At 47.5% G+C, this 23315-nt stretch overlaps 2 protein-coding genes across 5 annotated transcripts; one reads left to right on the top strand and one right to left on the bottom strand.

Annotated features, from left to right (window-relative positions):
• Positions 1 to 643: 643 nt before the first annotated feature.
• Positions 644 to 14707, bottom strand: LOC100690073 (immunoglobulin superfamily DCC subclass member 3). The gene is made up of 14 exons (XM_025911284.1): positions 14484 to 14707; positions 11244 to 11549; positions 10995 to 11139; positions 10784 to 10914; positions 10486 to 10623; positions 10234 to 10392; positions 6671 to 6836; positions 6327 to 6577; positions 5921 to 6085; positions 5052 to 5240; positions 4861 to 4968; positions 4660 to 4783; positions 915 to 1014; positions 644 to 779 (listed from the first exon to the last, which is right to left on the bottom strand). Exons 1-14 carry the CDS (start codon positions 14539 to 14541, stop codon positions 699 to 701), a joined length of 2121 nt encoding a protein of 706 aa, XP_025767069.1. The 5' UTR covers positions 14542 to 14707; the 3' UTR covers positions 644 to 698.
• A 4912-nt stretch (positions 14708 to 19619) lies between these two features.
• On the top strand, positions 19620 to 22981 carry polr3glb (RNA polymerase III subunit GL b). 4 transcript variants are annotated; one of them, XM_005462372.4, is made up of 9 exons: positions 19622 to 19870; positions 20106 to 20269; positions 20644 to 20795; positions 21351 to 21480; positions 21572 to 21661; positions 21908 to 21964; positions 22048 to 22136; positions 22298 to 22417; positions 22727 to 22981. In XM_005462372.4, exons 3-9 carry the CDS (start codon positions 20691 to 20693, stop codon positions 22811 to 22813), a joined length of 678 nt encoding a protein of 225 aa, XP_005462429.1. In that variant the 5' UTR covers positions 19622 to 19870; positions 20106 to 20269; positions 20644 to 20690; the 3' UTR covers positions 22814 to 22981. The 4 variants fall into 4 exon arrangements, with proteins under 4 accessions (XP_005462430.1, XP_005462429.1, XP_005462428.1 ...); XM_005462371.4 differs by having other exon boundaries at positions 19622 to 19998; XM_005462374.4 differs by having other exon boundaries at positions 19628 to 19998; positions 21572 to 21640.
• Positions 22982 to 23315: the final 334 nt, after the last annotated feature.

Genomic DNA, 23315 nt, shown 5'->3' with positions numbered 1-23315 from the left:
AGCTCTCTTTGGAGGGAAACAGTTTGGCGGAGGAGTTGGAGAGAGGGATGGAGGGAGGGTAGGAGCAGCCAGCTGACCGTGGGCCTCGTCTACATCCTGACCGGAGGCGAACTCGCCAAGACAGACAAACACCGAAAGGCTAAAGCGGAGCAGAGGAGCGTTAGTGTCCTCTAAGGTTACCTGCTGACCAGAGAAACAATCATTCCCTTTGGCTCTGGGCCTCTGAGGACCGGCAAACGGCAGGTAGAACACTTTCTCAGGTGCATCTCAGAGGCCCGTCTCTGGTCAAGCCGGCAAAAGGCTTCATCGTCTCTGGAAACAAAATGAGCCCAAACTGAAGAAAAAAGCTTTTGGTTTCAGCAGGCAAGCATCAGCATCTGAACACACAGGGGGAGGAGCCAGAGTCATGTGACCAACAATTTGTGTGTATACAGGTGAAGAATTCTGCTTTGGTTTCAATCTGGAGACGATTTCATTTGGAATTGGTGTCACAGCAGTGAAGTTCAACGGGTTCAGTCTCCCTGTGGGATCAGACGCTACCTGGAGCGTCCTCAGACAAATCATCATCATCATCATTATAATCTCTATGTTAATCTCTCATCCTGAATGCGGTAAGGCTGTCAGGAGGAGAGAAGGTGCCACAGGCCGGCGTTCAGAGGGAGGGTGGGGGGTGGGGTATTCGGGTAATGTGTGGTGTTTTATCTGGTGCCTGTGTCTAGGTGAACAGGTAGAGCAGGTTCAACCATGACCATCACTGGAGGAAGGGTGGAATCGGATGTCTGTAGGTGGAGCAAGGGAGAAGGAGGTCATAGACAGGAAGGTGTTTCCTCAGGCAGGTATTTGACCTGAACGCTGGATCAGGACCATCACTTAATAATCATCCAGAAGGGGTGTGTGTGTGTGTGTGTGTTTACCTGGCTGAGCTCGAAGCTCTCCGGTGTGTGACCTTTAGGACCACTGACGCCATTCAGAGTGGGTGGAGTCTCCCAGCTCTCCCCCCTCCTGCAGAAAAAACTGAGCAAAGAGAACACGGTGAGGATGATGATGATAATGATGATGATGATGACGATGACGATGATGACGATGACGACAACGATAGTGATGGTTGTGGAGTCTGATTGAGCAGCTGCAGCTTATTTGGGATAATCAGGTGACTCCCTTTTTAAGAGATGCCAGGACCTGAGACAAGCGGAGTCGGCTGAGCAGTGACGGCGAATAGAAACACTGTGAGAAACCTGCCCGTGTTCGCAGTGCCGGAGCTGCCCCAGGCCTCCACGGGATTTTCTCCCTTTGAACTGCTATTTGGCTGGAAGCTGCGAGGGGTGCTCGACCTGATTAAAGAAAGCTGGGAGGAAGGTCCAAGCCCAGCGAAAAATGAGATTCAGTAAGTCCTGGACCTGAGAGCAAAGCTGCACACTTTGGGGAGGTTGTCAAACTGAAAATTTTGCACAGGCCCAGGAATGGCAACAGCGCCTATACAACAGAGGGGCTAGACTCAGGCAGAGATACTCAGCTGTCCATCTGCATCTAAAGGTTAAAGGTCACTCTTTCGAGGATGCCAATGTTCATATGTTGGACAGAGAAGACAGATGGTTTGAAAGGGGAGTGAAATAAGCATCTATATCCACTGTGAACGACCATCTTTGAACAGAGGGCGGGGCTTACGACACCAACTGTCTGCCATCTATAATTAGGGCCCGAGCACTGAGAAGGCCCTATTGTATCTGCTCCGTTTCTTCTTCTTCTTCTTCTTCTCATTTTTTATTATTCAGGCAAAAACAAGGGCCTTTTTGAGGGCTTTAACATGCTCAAAAACTCATGAAATTTTGCACACATGCCAGGTCTGGTGAAATATTTTGTATTTTAATGGTTTTACATATGAGCATTGGAGATTGGCTCTAGAGCGCCACCTATGCCTTGTTAAATGAAGCCCTACGAACGCATCGTTTGAGCTACATGTATGAAATTTGGCACACATGTGTATCATGCTGAGACAAACAAAAAAGTCAGTGGGACCACTGACACAAACCCAACAGGAAGTCCGCCATTTTAGATTGAAGGTGACATTTTGGCTCTGATTTTTCCATTTCCAGGCCTCGTACTTTTGCGAACTCCTCCTTGGGATTTGATTGTATAAGCTTCATCTTTGGTCAGTGTCAACTACACACCTGGGCCATGTTAAATTGCGGAGCTTTTGAGTTTTCGGGATACGGTGTGACCATGGCGGCACGGCGAATTTCGATGATTCGCCATGAAAATCTTATTGCCTCTCATTCCGTCATACATTGTCCGACCTGGACCGAAGAGCACACGTATGATAAGGCTCCACCCCTGAACATATTTCAACTGCCATATTTGACATCAGGGAGTGCGCCACCTAGTGGGAACAGGAAATGTCATGTTTTAGACTTTGGGGTACAGTATAGAGATGGGTGACGTCTGCAGCCTCAAATTTCTCCAGGAAAACCTTAAGGAGTTGGTCTTTGCAATACATTGAAAAGTGTGACTTTTTGCGAAAGGGCACGACCCCAGCAGCATGGCGAATATTGATGTCTCGCCATGAAGAAACAAATTGCTATAATTCAATGCAATCAAGTCTGATCACTACCAAACTTTACACACATGATAACACTCATGCCCTGAACAGATTGATATGCCCATTGTCAGGAATACGCAGAGCGCCACCTATTGGGAACAGGAAATGTCATGTCTTTCACTTTGATATGCTGATTATCACATGTTCATCAGGTCCACCTCAAAAGCGGTGAATATTAACATCAGTCCCTCATGATGCTTCAGTAAGGAAATTGTGAGTTTAAAGTGAACGGCGCACCCTGGTGGCAACGCGGTTCACCATGAAAGATGAAGTGGCTTTTGAGGGGCTTGGAAAGCTCAAAAACTCTTGAAGTTTGGCCCACACCTCCAATGTGATGAAGGCTTTCTTGTTATCTGATCATTTTTCATGGAAAATTGCAAAATGGCTCCATAGTGCCCCCTACAAAATTTTAAAACATCAGCCCCTGCTCTGTGTTTCATCTATGAGTTTGAAACCTGGTCAGCTTATGGAAGATATCAACATGTACAAAAAAGTCTCTTGGAGCAATATCCCAAATCCAACAGGAAGTCAGCCATTTTAAAATTAAAGTGTAATTTTGGCGACATTTTCACCTCTTATCAGGCCTAATACTTTGACGAACTCCTCCAATGGATTTCATCAGAACAACATGATCTCCAGCGCAGGGAATCTAAAGACCTTTGTGATGTTAAATTGCGAAGCTTTTTACATATAGGGAAATAAGGTGGTCATGGCAGCACGTGGAGTTTCAATCACTCGCCTAGAAGCAGCAATCTGCTGTCACTCAAAAACACAATGTCTAATCTCTACCAACCAAACTTCGCAGGCATGAGTCAAGAGTCGAGCTCGGAAAAATATTGATATGCCATTTGTCAGTAATGGTTTTAGCACCACCTAGTGGGACAACTATAATAATCATTGAACGAGATGAAATTTCAGCTGGTGGTTCTACGCATGAATTCCATCAATGTGACATCAGATCACACATGCTGGGTGTAGGTGTTGGGCGTGGCTCGACGCACAGGGGTGTGAGGGCCCTCATAACGCTGCTTGCAGCTTTAATTCAATTTTGAGATCCTTCCCAGACACCTTAACGCCCACTCACATCTCTCATGATAGGGTGGGGCTAGTTTTCACAGCGGGTTCACCCGAAACCTTGGCTGACTGTGACCTACACCTGTTTTCACACCTTGGCTGACGTGATTAGGCAGAGGATCAACAGGCGGTTCATGACCCTCCCAATGGGTCTTAAAAATCTGGGACTCTGCACCAGTTGGTTTTAGACTTAAGAAGCTTCTCGGATGAAACAGCTTCAATAAACTTAAAGAAGTCCGGAGGCTTTTCCGTCCAAGCTCCTTAAATCACCATGACCTGCATGACTGAAAACCTTCACAGACAACCTAACTTTGATCCTGCAGATGAACGCCTCAAACAGGGACTGGGGCTGTTTTGTCCCAGCAGGTCGACCACCTGATCATGTACATCAGCCAGAAGCTGACGGAGCATGAAACCGAGCAAAGCACCGTGGAAAAACTGCCTGATATCGACCAATCAGGTGTGAGTGTTGCAGGTAAATAGTTCACATGGAAAGAAGTGAAGATTAGATTTATACAGAGATTTATCTGCAGGAGTCGAGTCACCTGGTTACATCTGAAACCTCATACTGTCCCAGAGTCTGTCAGCAGACTGCACCTGTCTGATGAAGACGATGACGGCGGTGGTGGTTGTGAGGACGATGAAGACGATGACGGCGCTGGTGGTTGTGAGGACAATGAAGACGATGACGGCGGTGATGGTTGTGAGGATGATGAAGACGATGATGGCGGTGGTGGTTGTGAGGAAGATGAGGACGATGATGGTTGTGGTGGTTGTGAGGACGATGAAGACAGTGATGGCAGTGATGGTTGTGAGGACGAACACGATGACGGCGGTGATGTTTGTGAGAATGATGAAGACGATGACGGCGGTGGTAATTGTGAGGATGATGAAGACGATGACGGCGGTGGTAATTGTGAGGATGATGAAGACGATGATGGTGGTGGTGGCTGTGAGGACGATGAAGACGATGATAGTGAAGGCCTTACTTGCGTCTGTATGCCAGCAGGACGAGCAGCAGGCAGCAGAGGATGCAGGCGAGGCCACTGTGAAGGCCGACCAGCAGAGCGGATGTCGAGCCGTCAGACTGATCGCAGTTACAGCTTGAACCAGCTGAGGGCGACAAACATCACATGTTACACTGCTTTCATTGGTGACGGTGTGCAAGAGGTCAGAGGTCAGGCTCCTACCTGCTGCAGCTCTCTCTCCGTCTGCCAGAGATACGAGGCGGCGGTTGGACGGACTGTCTCCGTTCCCGTTAAACGCCACCAGCTGGATTTCATAAATGGCCGCCGGCTCTGCAGGAAGTAAACAAACAGATTATCAGAACGCTGTATTCACTTCCTGTCCGGTTGCCCGTAAACACCAGCCTCATACTCACCCAGGTGGGAGATGGTGTGGGTATTGATGTGTGCTGGGAAGGTTTCCTGCCCCTGCACTTCTGGGTTGGAAACACTGCGGTACTCCAGTCTAAAGCCCTCCAGCTTCCCCGGCTTGCTGGGCAGCTCCCAGTACACCTGCATGGCAGTCTGGTTCAGGACCTTAGTGAAGAAACTGGGAGGACTTGGAACTGTGGGGCAGACAGAGCCTGCAGTCATTTACAGAGACGGCATCTCCAAAATGTTTAAACATGGTTTTTATTCAGAGCGATCAGAGCAGGTGTACCCCACCCCAGCCTGCACCTCTGAGGTCAAACCCTGTTTATGACGTCAACACATCAAACAGTGACAATGTGTTTATGTTTCAGAGGATGAATGCAGAAAGATGATGCTTAAAGCCTCAGGCTGAGTGGGCGTGCCCTCTGCTGGCAGAAGTGTGGAGCTGCAGCTTCCTTCTATCAAACGTCTGATCAGATTACTGTTCATTTATCTGAACCCAATCCTCCTCTTTGTGTGTGGTAGGAAGCGCTGCCCTTACACTGATGGATCTTTACCAGAACTTCAGTTTGCTACAGCAGGGTCTCATTTCCTACAAATCTACAGCTTCATCAGCTCCAATCAGGACCAAGCTGCAGACCTTCAAAACAGACCTTTGAGCTTCAGAAAGGTGGTGACCTCATTCAGCTAATGTTTTCAAGCCATTGTGAGTAGACCTGAATCACCTTGTGAACTCAGACCCAGGTGATTAGTTTTAGGTGGAGGTCCTTCTTCGAGGCTGGAATGCTGAGGCGCCACCTTCAGATGGCGAGGTTTTATACTATATTAGATATAGTGTGAGTGTTTTCAGTGTTATCAGTCACAGGTGACCTACCGCCGCCCAGCGTGCTGGCCATGATGCTGTCAGACTGCTGGCTACCTCCCAGTGCCGAGTACGCCTTCAGGTAGATGGAGTAGGTGGTGGCAGCTTCCAGGTTGCTGAATTCGTGTTTGAAGGTGGTTTTACTGACGGCCTCCTGCAGCTCTGCACTGTCCGGTTCTGAGGACGTCACAGATCAAAGGTCAAACAGGTGAAAGCAACCACAGTCGGTGATAGTGCTGCAGACTGATTGATTGGCACTATCATTTACACGCAGCAATCAGTCTCCAGCCAATCAGGAACCAGTAATTGTGCCCCCACAGAGAAAGTTCATATCAGGTCATTACCCTTTAATCTCATTTCTAATCTCCTCACACGGACGATCTCAGGCTTAAAAACACCACCCCCACCCCTCTCTCACCGCCCAGTTTCCTGATGTGCAGGACGTATCCGATGATCTGCTGGCTCACGTGCTCTGCTGGCTGGTCCCAGGTGAGCTGCAGGCTGCTGGAGCTCAGCGGCGCCGCCTGGAGGCCGGTGGGGGCCTCGGGCAGCTCTGAGCCCTGGCTGATGGCAAGGCGAGCGCTGGCCTGATTGGTGCCGGCGCTATTTTCGGCGATGCACTGGTAGATGGCCTCATCATCAGGAGTGATGCGGGTGATGGCGAGCGTCCTGCAGGGGGTGACAGAGAAGAGGTGGGGCGTTAAACCGTGCAGTAACCTCACAGAGAGAAAAACCTTCTGAGCGTAAACAGAAGGATCTCACGTGTTCCCGTTGGTGAGCTTGACGTTGCCGATGGGCGTCAGCAGTTTGCCGTTCTTCAGCCAGATTAGGTGGGGGTCGGGGACGCCGGACGCCGTGCAGCTGAAGACAGCGCTGGCCCCTGCTGGTCTGGAGACAGACTGTGGCCACTGAACAAATTCTGGAGGAGCTGCGGGCCAGAAGACAGAGCGTTACAATTTAACCACAGGGCAAACCTGAGTTGGTGGTTTATCCTCTCAGAACTTATTCTCTGTTTGGCCTGTGGGGGGCGCCGCAGCACCAACACGTGTGGAGACGAACCAGGAACTGTAAAACTGTCAGAATCAGACGGACGTGCTCATTTTATCTAAAGAACCTCAGAAATACCACGAGTGACAAACGCTATCAGACATCGTAGCGGCGCAAAAAGCATGAGCCCAAGGTCAAAACGTTAACACGTATTTCATTTGTATTTAATGTAACTGTAACAGAGGTTTACACGTCTTCAAAGGTGATATTGCTCATGTGAGTTGTTGGAGCCACCTGGTGGATGAATAATATCACTACATAAAACCGATCAGCGTAAAAACTCATCATGTTATCATCACACACACGTCCACGCCGTGTCCTCAGAGTGGAAACTTGAGCTTGTTTCTTTGTTTGAACACCACTTTGACCTTTGACCCCGCCCCACCACCACACACACACACACAGCTGTCTGTCTCCACCCGCTTCATCTCCACGGCAACAGGGGAACCTTACACACACATCTCTGTCACCCCACAAGAGCCCCGCCCCCTCCCACTCTAAATGGAAAGAGGGGGAGGTCAGGGGTCACAGGTCACAGAGGAGGGGAGAGAGTTCGGGGATGAATAGGAGTCATTTATAAAAGTGTGTGTGTGTGTGTGTGTGTGTGTGTGTGTGTGTGTGTGTGTAAGGGTGTGTTGCTCTTGAACTTGGGGTTCTGTATCTTACGGGGTGAAAGGTCATTATCCCTCCACAAATAAAATGTGTTTATATTTCCACCCCCATATCTCACACACACACTCGTTTTCATTGACTTAATGCTTACTCTAACCATAACCTAATTATAACCCCGACACTAAAACCACATTTTGAACCTCAAACATGTCTTCAAACTCGTGGGGATGGACACTTTGTCAAAGCCAGTTTTCTGTCCTCACAAAGCAGTCTAGACATGCGCGCACACACACACACACACACACACACACATTTTTCTATCGTTTTTAGCAGAAATGTATTTTGTGTATTTGTACTTTCCTATTTTCTGTTCTGTTTCTGTTGTGTTGTTGTGTGGGCTGTACGCTAGCCTGAACGATGCACAGCAACAATAAAAGGCTTTATCTTTAAAAACTCTTCTGATTGTTTTTTATTAAACTAGTCAGAATATTTTTGTTCATATTATTGATGATTATCAATTATTACTATTACTATGGGATTGCTCTGCCGTGTGGATGATTTTATGCTTAGTGATGATCAGCTTCGTGTTTCTGAAGGTGCTGTCGTGTTAATCCTGACTGAAACTGAAACGGCAACGTCAGCACATCCTGTCTCCTCACTTTTATTTTAGCGTCTCTGATTGACATGTTTGTCACGCGTGCTTTTTGTTTGCAGTTAGTTTCACAGCGGCACACGTGTAAAACAATGAAGCTGTCTTTGTAAAAACAACTCAGATGTGATAAAACAATAACTCACACCAGCTACAGACAAGGAAACGACGTACCCTGAAACTAATAACAGAAATAAGCTGAATTAAACACAACAATAATGATAATAATAATAGAAGAAATGATTTGTGATGTTAACGCGGCTGTCTCTGATGGGAGTCACGTGGACATGTCGGTGAGAAGAAGGTCGTTACGATGGCTTCTTCTTACTACTGCTTAGGTCTCTGTGGGCGCTGCCGCTGATGTGTGAGCCATCATCTCCTCTGGATGCTGTTGTGTAACAACATGTTCTTCACATACTGTGTGAGTGGAAAGCACTTTGGGTGGTTTTACTTGTGCGTTGAGTCAAATTGACTTCATCTGGGTGCATGAGGAATGAACCCTTTCATGGAGGACAAGGAAAGCTGGATCATCACACAGAGCAGGAGCCACAGTCGGGTTTAGACCGAGGCCGTCTGTCGTGGTCTTGCCCGTTTGTGCGCTTGCGTTTTTGTGGCGAGGACAGTCTGCAAGTCTGAGTGTCAGAGTGACAGACGGAGTTTCAGTGGGAATAAAGTCCTCATTGTGAAGTGGGGCTCTTCTCATGCTAATCCAGATTCTAATGAAGCTCTCAGTCACACACACGCTCACAATGGGCCTGTGTGACCTCTGACCCCTCCTTCTACGTGACCTCTGACTGAGCTGCAGCTGAGCGAGCAGGACGGGAGTCCCTGAACATCTCACACGTCTGCGTGGAGCTGCAGAGAAAACTCTGGTCGGAACCACTGGCCCTCTGGGCTGTGTGCTGGTCTTTCCACTGTGTGTGGGAAAACTGTGACTGCTGTGCAGACAACACGCGGCTGCATTCAAAAACTGCAGGAAAAGATGCAGCTAGAGCGTTTTTCTCCCAAAAACTCACATATAAGATCATCAACACCTCACAGTTTCAGAAACAAACGCGTCTGATGCGCTCACGTTAACAGAGGTGCTGCTGTCACCTCTCTCTGATTTAGAGAGGGCCAGAGGTCACAGGTCGGGGGTGAAGAGTCCAACAGCAGCAGGCTGAACTGAACTTGACACACAACCAGTCAAGTTCAAGAGCTGACAGATGAACACACACACACGCACACTGCATGTGTGTTTATATACTCGACATGATGAGGTGGAGCTGAACAGATGGAGCGGTCGCTCTGCAGCTGCTCGCCGCCGTGTTCACAGGAAGTCTGCCTCAGGCTGGTTGTGAGGATCTTATTGGTCAGTGGTCGCGTTCTTTCCTGCTCCACCTGAACGCTCGAAGCACTGCCTCATTCACACATCACACCAGCACTTTTTTCTGCACCTGTACTTCCTGTCTGACATCCTCACTCTGGTGGATGCATCTGAGGGCATCTTTCCCGGGAATATTTGGGACTGAACCACCGATCTTCCGATTAGTGGATGATTTGCTCTACATCCTCCCCACTTTCAGGGAGAGGTGTCAGTGATGAAGGAGCAGCAGGTTTGTTTCAGTCTGTACACCAGTCATCGGTGAGAGGCAAGCAAATCAGACTCCCTGCCCGCCATCAGAGTCACTTCAATACCAACAGCTGCTCCTTCAGGAGCACCAGAACCAGCGCTCGCTTTGAAAGGAGGACAGAGAGTGACCCATTTTCAACCAGCAGCAATTCCTTCATCGCTGTGCCTGACAGACTTTCTCTGATAACCACAATCGGTCAGAGTGGATTTGTCTGAAACTTAGTGTGAATAGAAATAAAGGTTTATCCAAACAGTACAGACGCCGTACATCCATAAACGTTCCTCAGTCTGAAGATCAAAGATCTGACCTGCAGGACTTCTAAGGTGAAAAGTTTGAATGTTTAAGGTGAGGACAGCTCGGTCGTGGTTGGCCAGCTGACGTGTTGTTGCTGTGTGCAAGCGTACCTTGTACAACGAGGCGTCCAAGTGCCGTCCTCCTGGACCTGCTGCCCGGTCTGTTGGCCGAACAAACATAAACGCCTGAGTGCTGCAGAGTGGCATCAGAGATCATCAGGTTTCCTGTTCCCAGAACCTGGATCCCCTCCACGCCGATGGACCGGCCATCTGACCGCACACAAACACCCTCATTAACACAGCTGATCTTTACAGGTAATCAATGCGAGTGATTGGATCAATGAGTGCAGGAGGAGGCGTTACCGAGGCGACTCCAGGACACGATGGGTCGGGGGTTTCCTGTGGCAACACACTCCAGGATGGCGGTCTGGTGGACATTGATGGTGAGGTTCTGAGGGCCGGACAGGATGACGGGCTCCTTGTAGATCCTGGATCGTGCAGCTGTGGCCAGAAGAACAGAAACCTTCAAAAACACCCTGAGACTTTTTCTACACTCAGTCTGGACTCTTTTTACCGTCAGATCGGACATTCAGGCTTTAAATATGTGAGTTTTCTCACCTGAGTTTTGCCTTACAGAACCTTGCCCTCAGTTTTGTCTTACCGGTGACAGTCAGCTGGGCTTCGTGGCTGTAGCGAGTGTTGGCGATGTTTGAGGCGATGCAGCGAAACAAACCACCGTCAGTCTGCTGAACGCCGGTGATCTGCAGCACGCCGTTAGGAAGCAAGGTGTACCTGTACAGAAAGCATATACAAACAGGCTTGAATCCTTATACGTTAAAACTTCACTACATCACACTTCACTGAAGACATACCTGTGGTCATCGGTGCTCAGTGAGTGTCGGTCTTTCTGCCAGGTGATGTTGGCCTCTGGGATACCATTCACCTGACAGGTGAGTCTGGCCACACCCCCTACGTCCACATTCATGGACTCTGGGTGAGAGAGGAACTTAGGGAGGGCTGGTGGGAGGTGGAGTAGAGACTGTTAGTACAGGTGGGTCACCTGTGTGTTACTGTGAGGTTTGTTTGATGTTTTTCGTGTGTTTGGGTCGACGGCAACTCACATGCGAGCTGGACGCGGGCCTTGCGGCTCACCAGCATGCCGTAGCGGTTCTGCGCTGCGCACTCGTACTCTCCGGCGTCCGTCTCGTTGCTCTCTCGTCTCTTGGAGAAATTTCTGATGAGCAGCGTGCCATTGATGAGCACTGTTGCTCTGGTGCCAGTCGCTATGGGAACCCCGTTGCGTCTCCAGGTGATAGTGATAGGCCCCTCCCCCTCCACCTGACAGTCCAGCATCAGGGGACGGTCCCTGACCGCAATGATATCACCAGGCTGCTTCAAGAAGGCCAACTCCAATGCTCCGAGCACACCTAAGGGGAAGCAAAAGGTCAGGGGCGGAGCCTCAGTGGACGTTTCTGATGGTGAAGCAGGTTTAAAAACACAAACACTCACTGACAGGAGGCGGCTGTGGAGATGAGGGTAATGATGATGATAAGGGCGAGGAGGTGGCGATGATGATGACTGGAAACACCTGCCCAAAGCAGTATCCAGGTGACACCGGCAGGCAGAACTCAGGGCTCGGGTTGACCCACAGGCTATGATGAACACATGAATGTACAATGGCGATGATGTATATATACTGAAAGAATCAGAACCAGTGTTTGTTATAAATCGGCTCACGGGCGCTGGTTTAGCTCAGTGGGATGAGCAGCGTGGATGGAGAGCAGCAGGCCCGGGTTCGAGTCCAACCCCCGGCCCTTTGCTGCATGTCTGTCCACAGTGTCTCTATCAAATAAAGGCCAAAAAAATAATTTAAATCAGCCTGAGAATGTTAGAAGACCGCATGCACCCAATTATAATCAATCAGGTCAGTCACACAGACTGAGGTCTTTAAATCTCATCATCTGAAGGACTGAACAAGCAGCCGGGCTCAGGTCTGCAGTGTGTTGTTTCCATCACGTGGTGAACGAACGGCTAGCTGCTTTCCTGCTCCACCTCAGAGCAATTTATACCACACATTATTTCTACAGAATGCTTTCTGTGATGGATGTGTCGGAGAGCAAAGTGGACCTATCTTGTCCAGGGATATTTGGCATGCTGGAGCAGCAAACTGAACCGCCACCTGCTCTCCAGCCACCCCTCAAACACAGGCAAGATCAGCCTCTCTGCAGGCCCCCTCAGATAAAGACCAGTGCAGGTCTTGTGTCTGTTTATTATGCTGTTCAGTGAATGCATCGTTCCTCCTCCTCCCTCCTCTGGCCCTTTTCAACTTGAACTTGGTTGAGGTGACTTTCCCAGGCTCCCCCCTCCTCCCCATCGCCTCTTTGAGAGGATGCTGTGGGAGGAGAGACTGAAACCAGCAGCAGGACCAAATCCTTTAGTGTGAACGACAACAATAAAGAAACAAAAGTTAACCCAGACACAACACCCCACCCCACCCCCAAAGGATCCCCACAAACAACCAAACACACCAAACCCTGCAGCTGCTGGACCCCAGGACGCCTCCAGGCCTGCAGCTCCTCATAAACATCCATCACTTCAGCCTCTTTATACAGCTTCACGCTTGTTTCCGCAGACTCTGAGGGTCATTTCGCCGTTTAAATCAGGGGACACTTCTAAAACCTGCAGGACACCAGCCCTCGAGGCCTGGAGTTGCCCACCCCTGCTTTATGCTCCTGCCAACTTTCTTCCCTAAAGTCAGACTGAGACTAAATAAAGAAGCCGATGCAGTTCTGACCGCAGCCCGCTCATGATCGCAAACCTCGATTCGCGGAGGCACCGTTTTTGTTCTGCGGGGTCGACCCAGAGGCGTCTTTATTCTGGAGGACGTCAGTGGACACAGACAAATAACCTCCTGGATCGTGGGCACTGTTGTGTCTCGTGTTCAGGTGTGTAAACGGCAGTGGGCGGCCCACCTGAAGCAACTCTGCTGTGTAATCACCTGAGTCAGAAACACATCAGCTGATGTTTCAAACCATCGAGCTGCTCAAGTGAAACATCTGATGATGATGATGATGATGATGATGATGATGATGATGATGATGATGATGATGATGATGAGGAGGAGGAGGAGGAGGAGGAGGAGGACAGCTGTCTGATCAGCTGACGATGTCACGTCTCCTCCTACAGAATTTAATCCTTCACCTCCCATCTGGGTCCTCGCCATGGGGGGTGGGGTTTTTAAGACACTGGAGCAGACAGTCTGCCCCCCAACCCTACCCCCAGTTTAACCCCGACCTGCCCCCTAAATCCCCTGAACTGAACTGAACCCCCGAGGCCCCTGCAGGTCATGAGAGCTGCCCCCCGCCCCCATTCTGCGGTGTGATGTCACACGCCGCTCTGACCGTGAACTTCACGGTTTCATGGTGTTGACAATGGATTCCCCACAGACATGGGAGGTCTGAGCCCTGAGAACCAGACTGCCGCCCTGCCCACCCCTCCCAGGTCACATGTCTGCATCTGCCCCCGACCCCCCCCCTCACCCCACCCCACTACTGCTAATCACGCCAATTAACAAGCTGGTGAGTCACTTCCTGTCCAGTAGCTTGTTAACCTAAGAAGGTTCAGGTGTTTCAGTTTCCTTTACCAGCTCAATTTTTACCACAGTGCTCAGGTGTGCCAATCAGACCTGCACAGAGCCCCACAGACCAGCACAGACCTCACATCAGCTCTCGGGCGCTCTGGGTCGTCAGCTGACTGACAGTCTGGAGAGTTTCTCGCTCTTGACACATCGTCAAGTTCAACAACAAAACACACTGAGCGCGCTCAGTCTGCTGCATGGAAATGAGTCTGATGAATATGAATGTGACCTTCTGTCCTCATCTCACACACACACACACACTGTGGTTTCATAGAGACTCACTGGGACCAGTTAAAAATAGTTTATTATGTTTTACTGTCCAGTAAGGAGCCAAGAAAACACCTGAGAGACTGTAAACAAACAAAGAGAGAAACAAGATGATGGAAGAAATGAAGGCGTGGTCAAAGGTATAAAGAAGAAAGGAAGGAATAATAGGTGAGCTAAAGTTAAAGGAAGAAACAAAAGGAAGCATTAAAGGAAACAGGAAAAGGAAAGGAAGGATCACAGAGAATTACAAGGAATGAACAAAATCAAACTTTTATTGCTGACAGAGGTTTTCATTTTACTGTTTTTTACTGTTCATTTTACTGTCACATGACGTCTTCTCATTCTGAGCTATGAAATTTTTTCAGATCTTTAATTTGTGGTTTTCTGAATGAGCTCTGCCTCATTACACGCCATACTGTGATCTAACTAGTTTAGTCAGTGTGAGTGTGAGTCTGACCTGAGCAGCAGAGTCCCTCCAGCAGCAGCAGCAGTGTCCAGCTCCACGTCTTCTTCATGCTTTAGGTTAAATCCAGAACATCAGATGCACGCAGGTCTCAGCGCTGCTTTTCTTCCTCTGCACCTTCTTCTTCTGAATCTGAAACCCGTGCAGCTCACAGGCGCTGCTGAACTCTTCAAGTCTGACTTCAAACTGAGCCTGCACTCAGGGGCTGAGGGGGAGGAGCCTACAACGGGGGGTGGGCAGGGAGGAGAGAGGAGGTGGGAGGAGGGGAGTAAGGGAGAGGATTGAAATCAGGAAACCAGACCAAGGAAATGAAGGAAGGGGTTCTGCTGGCTTTATTATAGTATAAGTCTGAATTGACTCGGGCGTGCAGGTGTGCTGCAGGCAGGTCCTCACCTGTACCTGCTGCTGAGGTGCAGACGCTGCGTGTTTGAAGACAGCAGCTGATAGGGCGGCACTGACAGCGGTAGCGATGATATCACAATTACAGGTGTTCTTTGGTTCAGTCTAAACACCTATGTCCTTCAGCTCAAACATCCTAATGTGGTCTCACTCGGTCCAAACGAGTACTTTAACAGGACAGAGTACAGGTGGAGGTGGGGGAGTCAGCGAGTGTAAGAATTCAGAGAACTGAAATTTAAACAGAAAGTGGAACACAGGGTCAAAGGTCAGACACTCATGTAATAACAAGAGAAAGTGGGGCAAAGAAAAGCAGCTGGAGGAAACAGAAAGGAGGAAGTAATCACAGGGTTAGACACGCAGCCAATAGGAGAGCAGATCCCGGGCAGCCTGGCAGGTGTCTCAGTGAAGACGGACACATCCGAGAGCTTCCAGCTTTAATCCCACAGGTGAGCTGATCAATCTATTCAATTCAATTTTATTTACATAGCGCCAAATCACAACAACAGTCGCCTCAAGGCGCTTTACATTGCACAGTAGATCGTACAATAATAGATACAGAGAAAAACCCAACAATCATATGACCCCCTATGAGCAAGCACTTTGGCGACAGTGGGAAGGAAAAACTCCCTTTTAACAGGAAGAAACCTCCGGCAGAACCAGGCTCAGGGAGGGGCGGGGCCATCTGCTGCGACCGGTTGGGGTGAGAGAAGGAAGACAGGATAAAGACATGCTGTGGAAGAGAGACAGAGATTAATAACAGATATGATTCAATGCAGAGAGGTCTATTAACCCCCGGCAGCCTACGTCTATTGCAGCATAACTAAGGGAGGATTCAGGGTCACCTGGTCCAGCCCTAACTATATGCTTTAGCAAAAAGGAAAGTTTGAAGCCTAATCTTGAAAGTAGAGATAGTGTCTGTCTCCCGAATCCAAATTGGAAGCTGGTTCCACAGAAGAGGGGCCTGAAAACTGAAGGCTCTGCCTCCCATTCTACTTTTAAATACTCTAGGAACAACAAGTAGGCCTGCAGAGCGAGAGCGAAGTGCTCTAATAGGGTGATATGGCACTACAAGGTCATTAAGATAAGATGGGGCCTGATTATTTAAGACCTTGTATGTGAGGAGCAGGATTTTGAGTTCTGGATTTAACAGGAAGCCAATGAAGGGAAGCCAAAACAGGAGAAATCTGCTCTCTCTTTCTAGTCCCTGTCAGGACTCTTGCTGCAGCATTTTGGATCAGCTGAAGGCTTTTCAGGGAGTTTTTAGGACATTCTGATAATAAAGAATTACAGTAGTCCAGCCTGGAAGTAATAAATGCATGAACTAGTTTTTCAGCATCACTCTGAGACAGGATATTTCTCATTTTAGAGATGTTGCGCAAATGGAAGAAAGCAGTCTTACATATTTGTTTAATATGTGCATTGAAGGACATGTCCTGGTCAAAAATGACTCCAAGGTTCCTCACAGTGTTACTGGAGGCCAAGGTAATGCCATCCAGAGTAAGAATCTGCTTAGATACCATATTTCTAAGATTTTCAGGGCCGAGTACAATAACCTCAGTTTGATCTGAATTAAGAAGCAGAAAGTTAGCGGCCATCCAGGTCTTTATGTCTTTAAGACATTCCTGCAGTTTAACTAATTGGTGTGTGTTACCTGGCTTCATGGATAGATAGAGCTGCGTGTCATCTGCATAGCAGTGAAAATGTATGCTATGTCTTCTAATGATGCTGCCTAAGGGAAGCATGTATAATGTAAACAGAATTGGTCCTAGCACTGAACCCTGTGGAACTCCATAATTGACCTCAGTGTGTGAAGAGGACTCTCCATTTACATGTACAAATTGGAGTCTATTAGATAGATATGATACAAACCACTGCAGTGCAGTACCTGTAATACCTACAGCATGTTCTAATCGCTCTAATAGGATATTATGATCAACAGTATCAAACGCTGCACTGAGGTCTAGCAGGACAAGCACAGAGATGAGTCCACTGTCAGAGGCCATAAGAAGATCATTTGTAACCTTCACTAAAGCTGTTTCTGTGCTGTGATGAGCTCTGAAACCTGACTGAAACTCTTCAAATAAGCCATTCCTCTGCAGATGATCTGCAACTGTAACTACTCTTTCATCCTTGAAAGAGTAGTTACTCTTTCAAGGATGTTTGATATGAAAGGAAGGTTGGAGATTGGCCTATAATTAGCTAAGACAGCTGGGTCTAGAGATGCTTTTTAAGTAAAGGTTTAACTACAGCCACCTTGAAGGCCTGTGGTACATAGCCGATTATTAGAGATAGGTTGATCATATTTAAGATATAAGCATTAATTAATGGCAGGACTTCTTTGAGCAGTTTTGTAGGAATGGGGTCTAAAAGACACGTTGATGGTTTGGAGGAAGTAATTATTGAAGTTAACTCAGAAAGATCAATTGGAGAAAAAGAGTCTAACTTAACATCGATGGTACTAAAAGTAGCTGTAGATAATATTACATCTGTGGGATGATTATTGGTAATTTTTTCTCTAATGATAAAAATTTTATTTGTGAAGAAGTTCATGAAGTCATTACTAGTTAACGTTAAAGGGATTGTTGGCTCAGTAGAGCTCTGACTGTTTGTCAGCCTGGCTACAGTGCTGAAGAGAAACCTGGGGTTGTTCTTATTTTCTTCAATCAGTGACGAATAGTAAGATGTTCTGGCTTTGCGGAGGGCTTTCTTATAAAGCAACAAACTATTTCTCCAGGCTAAATGATGATCCTCTAAATTTGTGACACGCCATTTCCTCTCCAGCTTACGAGTTATCTGCTTTAGGCTACGTGTTTGAGAATTATACCACGGAGTCAGGTACTTCTGATTTGAGGCCTTAGTTTTCACAGGAGCTACAGTATCCAGAGTCGTACGTAGTGAGAAGGTAAAATTATTAACAAGATAATCGACCTTTGTTGGAGTAGCGTTCAGATAGCTGCTCTGCTCTATGTTGGTACAGGGCATTGAAGATGATAACAGTGGGTGGATTATATTCTTAAACTTAGTTACAGCGCTTTCAGAAAGACATCTACTGTGATAAAGTCTACTCTCCACTGCTGTGTAATCAATTATTGTAAATGTAAATGTTATCAGGAAATGATCAGACAGCAGAGGGTTTTCAGGAAACACTGTTAAATGTTCAGTTTCTATGCCATATGTTAAAACAAGATCTAGAGTGTGATTAAAGTGGTGGGTGGGTTCTTTTACATTTTGAGAGAAGCCAACTGAGTCTAATAACAGATTAAATGCCATGTTGAGGCTGTCATTTTTAGCATCTACATGGATGTTAAAATCACCCACAATAATTATTTTATCTGAGCTGAGCACTAAATCAGATAAAAAGTCTGAGAAATCAGAGAGAAACTCTGTGTAAGGCCCAGGTGGACGATAGATGATAACAAGTAAGACTGGTTTCTGAGTTTTACAGCTGGGGTGGACGAGGCTAAGCATCAGGCTTTCAAATGAATTAAAAGTCTGTCTTGGTCTTTGGTTGATTAATAGACTGGTGTGAAAAATTGCTGCCACACCGCCCCCTCGGCCTGTGCTTCGAGGTTTCTGGTAGTTAGAATGACTTCGGGGTGTTGATTCATTTAAACTAACATACTCATCCTGCTGCAACCAGGTTTCTATAAGGCAGAGTAAATCGATTTGTTGATCAATTATTAAGTCATGTACTAACAGAGACTTGGAGGAGAGAGACCTAATATTTAATAATCCACATTTCACTGTTTTACTCTTTGGTTCAGATGTGGATACTGTATTGTTCTTTCTTTGGGATTTTTTATGTTTAAGTTGTTTGTTGCTGGTTTTTAGTTTGTTTTTTGTCTGTTCGGGAGCTGACACAGTCTCTATGGAGATGGGTTTGTGGGGGGGTAGCAGGAGGAGAGAAGCTGCAGAGAGGCGTGTAAGACTGCAACTCTGCTTCCTGGTCCCAACTCTGGATAGTCATATTTTGGGAGGTTTAATAAATTTGTCCATATTTCTAGAAATGAGAGCTGCTCCATCCAAAGTGGGATGGATGCCGTCTACAGGTGAGTGTTACACTGTTATTGTGGCAATATCACGTCTGTGCTGCTGATTCTCAAACCTTCACCCAGCTCAGTGGGCGGTGCTAATACACCTGACTGTTGGTGTCAGCCACCAAAGAAAAAGAAGAAGAAGAAGATAAACCAGGGGTCTCAAACTTGAAAGAGCGGGCTGGCACTGGAGGGCCACCTTAATGTTCAAAGAGTACAAAGTGTTTGGTTTTAACCCTGTAAGACCCAGCTCATCAAAAAATAACCAGAAAATTCTGATGGAATTGAGATGGTTATCAACCCTTATCCAATTTTTTTTCCTGCTGCATCATGTTGTGTATGATATATTTTTATGATATATTTTTTATCGCATCTGATATATTGTGCATTTATGGCAACTTTTTGTTAACAACAATGTTAATTTTAAACAAAAAAAAGAGTTTTGTCCATTTTGAAATTATGGCACGTATTGATCATGATAGGTAGGCATTATAGGTTTAATTTCAAACATTGCATAATAATAAAAACTGCAAAAGTGAGTACAAATCCTTTTTCCTCGGTCTTGTCTCACAACAAACAAATCCTCCTAACAAAAAAGGAACTTCCAGGACCAAACAGCATTTTATGTTTTACATGATTCTATGGTCCGGAAGTAGAGGTGACACAGGCCGGAAGAACCCCCTGGGCAGGGAGTTTGAGACCCCTGAGATAAACCGTCGGAAACACTTCTGACCTGCAGGTGGGGATGGCGGACCGCAGCTGCAGCACACCGCAGAAGAAGAAGAAGCTGCGATGGCGCGGAGCAGCACGTAAACAGATGTGAACAGATGTTTTAGCGCCTTGAAACGGGACAGCTGCTCCGACAGAGACCCGAAGAGGAGATGAGAGAGAGCGGAGTCAGAAGGCGCGACAGGACGGACTGAGGCCGCAGAGAGAGGAGCACTGACGGTTAGGGAGCTCCGCTAACACCGCTGCTAACAGCTAACACTGCTAACACATGCTAACAGCGGCTAACAGAGCTACAACCCGCTGCTGGAGGTCCGCCTCACCAGGTGTCCAGGTGTGGAGGTGTTCAGGTGGGGACTGTCCCCGTTACCGTGTGTGGCCTCGCTCTCTGTCTCCATACACACAGAAAGACATGACATGCACATAATGTGCTGTTTATCTGTTTTCATTCAAACAGGTTTTCCTTTTTAATCCGGCTAGTCGGGTTTACTGGAGTCATGCAAATCATCAGTCATGTATCGTCTCACCCCGATACATGTGACAGACTAAACACGTTAACCTGACCTGAGCATCGAGTTAAAGACAGTCCTGATCATTGATCACCAGCTGACTTGTGAACAGGTAAGTGCAGGCAGAGGACAGGTACAGGTCGGGTGGTACTGTCTTTAATCTTTGGGTCAGTTCTGCTGTTGGTCTGCAGACAAACATGTGCAACATGCAGAGGAGCTAAATGAGCACGATGTCCAGGTAGACTGGAACACCTGAGCCAGCAGGCGGAGTTTGTTCCTCTCAGGTGTGATCCTGAGGCAGGTGTGTCCTCTCATCGATGAAGCAGAGGACCGTCCTGTCACGTGTCTGTTTTGATAATGACGTTTGTTTGCAGACGTCCCCCCCCCCACACACACACACACCACACTGTTAGACCCGCCTCCACTTCAGCCTCGCGTTTTGGAGAGGGGCGGAATTCTAATTGTGTTCCGTTGGTTCTGATCCAGGTTCCGCTCTAACTGCTGAGAGGATCTGTGTGACCCATCCATCAGCGATGGCGGCGCATGGGCGGGGCCAGAGGACGCTGAGTTTCACTATGGAAACAGTCAAAGGAGATGCTCCACCTCCATCGGTGCAGCAGCCCACACCTGTGTTTCCTGTAAGAGACTCACCTGCACCACTCAGAGGGGTGGGGGAAGCGTCAGACTAGGTGTGACCTAATGATGTCACTCAGTGACACGGTTCCCGCCTACCTGCTGATAATAAAACGCCGTGTTATTGGCTCAGACTATGGTTGTAAATATTTTGCACTTGTAACTCAGACGGTGTAGTTGTGTGTTTGTAAAAAGTATTTACACAAGTTACAATTTATTTATTTTTTGATAAGGCTGTTCGCAGATACAAAGACCTGCAGGCACAACAAACACACAAATCCTCATCTATAGGTGCACAACATTTTCAGATATTTTGGTTACAAGGTTACAAACACCACAATCTGAGCCGCATATTATCTCAAACACTCAGCTTCCTGTCCTCTCAGATTATTAAATATTGATGTGTTCAGGAGTTTGACAGAGGTCTGTCTTCCATCATTGATCAATAATCTGATCAATACACACAGACAGGCTGTAATTTAAAAGTCTGAAATGAAGTCATAAAAGTGGTGAAACCAATCCATGCTGGAACATGGAGTTAATGCCCTGCTGTCGTCCAGGTGATGGAGCAGAAGCCCCTCCCCCTGACAGGTGGGGAGGAGGCGGAGTATCTGTTGGCCCTGAAGCAGGATTTCAGAGGCGCCATGAGGAGTCTCCCCTGCTTCATCCAGCCGCTGGTGACTAACAGAGGTCAGAGGTCACACGTCACGCTCGGCTCGTCAGCTGATGTTTTGGAGCTTTATTGTGAAAGTCTCACCTGTGCTTCCTGTTTCCTGTCCAGATGTGGAGCGTTACTCTGATAAGTACAACAGGAGCGAGCAGATGGACAAGCTGCTGGACTGGGCTCCAGGTGAGGCTCCGCCCACAGCAGGTGACCGATCAAAAGCCAGCAGTGTTCAAAGTTTTTTCTGATTTATCCAATCAGAAACCAGGTGAATTTCTGCACATGCTCAGTAGAAGAATTTAGGATAAAAAATTTTCAGGTATAAAATAAATATAAATACAGGAATGCAGTAGCAGTACACAGTCATACTATACAGTAATACTGCACAATAACAGTACACAGTAACTGTACACAGTAGCAGTACACTGCTGTTAACCACTCCTTGTTCTCCAGACTGGAAGAGATTCCCCAGAGAGCTCAGAGTCCACGTCAGGAAACCTGCCAGAGACAGTCAGTACACCCTGTACTCTGATTACACTCCGTGTAACCAGGTGATGGTTCGGTGTTTACTGGTGTGCTGTGTGTGTGTTCAGGTGTATCAGCTGCCGTTCAGTCTCCTCCTCCTCCTCAGATGAAGAAGAAGGGTGTGAAGGATAAAGAGGAGGTGCTGCTCAAACTGGAGGTGAGTCTGGATTTAGTCTCGCTGTCAGTAACTGTTCCTGAAGCTGTTCTTGAAGATGTTCCTAATAAAGTGTCACAGAGTTGGGTTTTATTGATCCAAGTTTAGTTTCGGCTTCCTGCTGGTTTCACCTTAAACTAACGAGTCCACCTTAACTGTGCCAGAGCCTGGAGAAGAAGGAGGAGCAGGAGACATCAGAGGACGAGGAGGGAGAGACGAAAAAGAAGCAGGAGGAGGAGGAGGCAGAGGGAGAGGAGGAGTACGACGAGGAGGAGTTTGAGGAGGTGAGACCAGATCAATCAGCTTAGTCTAACAGGAAGTGAAATCAATCGGCCGTCAGCAACTCGCTCCTCTAACGAGAGTGTAACCAGATAATCCCAGATAATCTCTAAAGGTAGTGAATCTCATCTTCAGTCATGTCACTGGGACTTCCTGTTATAATCACACCTACAGGATGTCTTCTGCTCTAAACTGGGATTAACTGGTTTAAAATGCAGCTCATCAGAGACCAATCTGGGTTTAATCTGTTAATAATATGGGATTGATCTCGTGGATTTTCTGAGGCTCTAACTGATGTTTTCTTGGCGCCGCAGGAGACGGATTACATCATGTCATACTTTGATAACGGCGAGGATTTTGGCGGAGACAGCGACGACAACATGGACGAGGCTATTTACTGAAGCACCAGCACACATGACTTCCAGTCACATGTTCCTGCGGTCTGACCGACGACAATGATGATGATGATTAGGAGACTTTTTCTGAATGTTTTTGAACTTTTGTACAAAATGTGATCGGTTTTATTTTCTGCTGCTGGGTCAATAAAAACATGTCAACAGCACGTCTCACACACGCTCTGTAAGCGTTTTAGGGAACGTTCCTCCTGCAACCAGCTGATCGTGACAGGAAGCAGCAGCTGGTCTGAGGAGGACCATCATTTACACTCGTGCCTGTGGTAAAACAAAAAATAGTAACACACAGCAACAACAACAACAACAGCATCTAGTAACATCTAGTACCCAGGCCTCACAGTCTGAGGACTGGTGCGCAGCTGTGGAGGAGCGTCATATCAAAATAGACGGAGGGACATCGTCATTAGGAAAGGAAGAGACTGAGGTCAGATGAATGGCTGCTTTCACTATGAGTCACTGCTAGCAGCTAATGTGTAGCGTTTAGTGATCA

This window comes from Oreochromis niloticus, linkage group LG11, assembly GCF_001858045.2.
Source record: "Oreochromis niloticus isolate F11D_XX linkage group LG11, O_niloticus_UMD_NMBU, whole genome shotgun sequence".
Classification (NCBI taxonomy): domain Eukaryota; kingdom Metazoa; phylum Chordata; class Actinopteri; order Cichliformes; family Cichlidae; genus Oreochromis; species Oreochromis niloticus.
Note: the sequence above shows the minus strand (reverse complement) of the source record. Positions and strands in the feature narration are given on the sequence as shown.

What these genes read in the sequence shown, in the direction of transcription:
- LOC100690073 (XM_025911284.1), bottom strand. Translation starts at nt 14,541, where the DNA reads ATGAAGAAGACGTGGAGCTGGACACTGCTGCTGCTGCTGGAGGGACTC. An exon ending in AGCCCAGCTGACTGTCACCG is followed by an intron (nt 10,624 to 10,783) that starts GTAAGACAAAAC and finishes TTCTGGCCACAG; the next exon opens with CTGCACGATCCAGGATCTAC. An exon ending in CCACACCATCTCCCACCTGG is followed by an intron (nt 4,969 to 5,051) that starts GTGAGTATGAGG and finishes TACTTCCTGCAG; the next exon opens with AGCCGGCGGCCATTTATGAA.
- polr3glb (XM_005462373.4), top strand. Translation starts at nt 20,691, where the DNA reads ATGGCGGCGCATGGGCGGGGCCAGAGGACGCTGAGTTTCACTATGGAA. An exon ending in TGAGGCTCCGCCCACAGCAG is followed by an intron (nt 21,662 to 21,907) that starts GTGACCGATCAA and finishes CTTGTTCTCCAG; the next exon opens with ACTGGAAGAGATTCCCCAGA. An exon ending in CAGGAAACCTGCCAGAGACA is followed by an intron (nt 21,965 to 22,047) that starts GTCAGTACACCC and finishes GTGTGTGTTCAG; the next exon opens with GTGTATCAGCTGCCGTTCAG.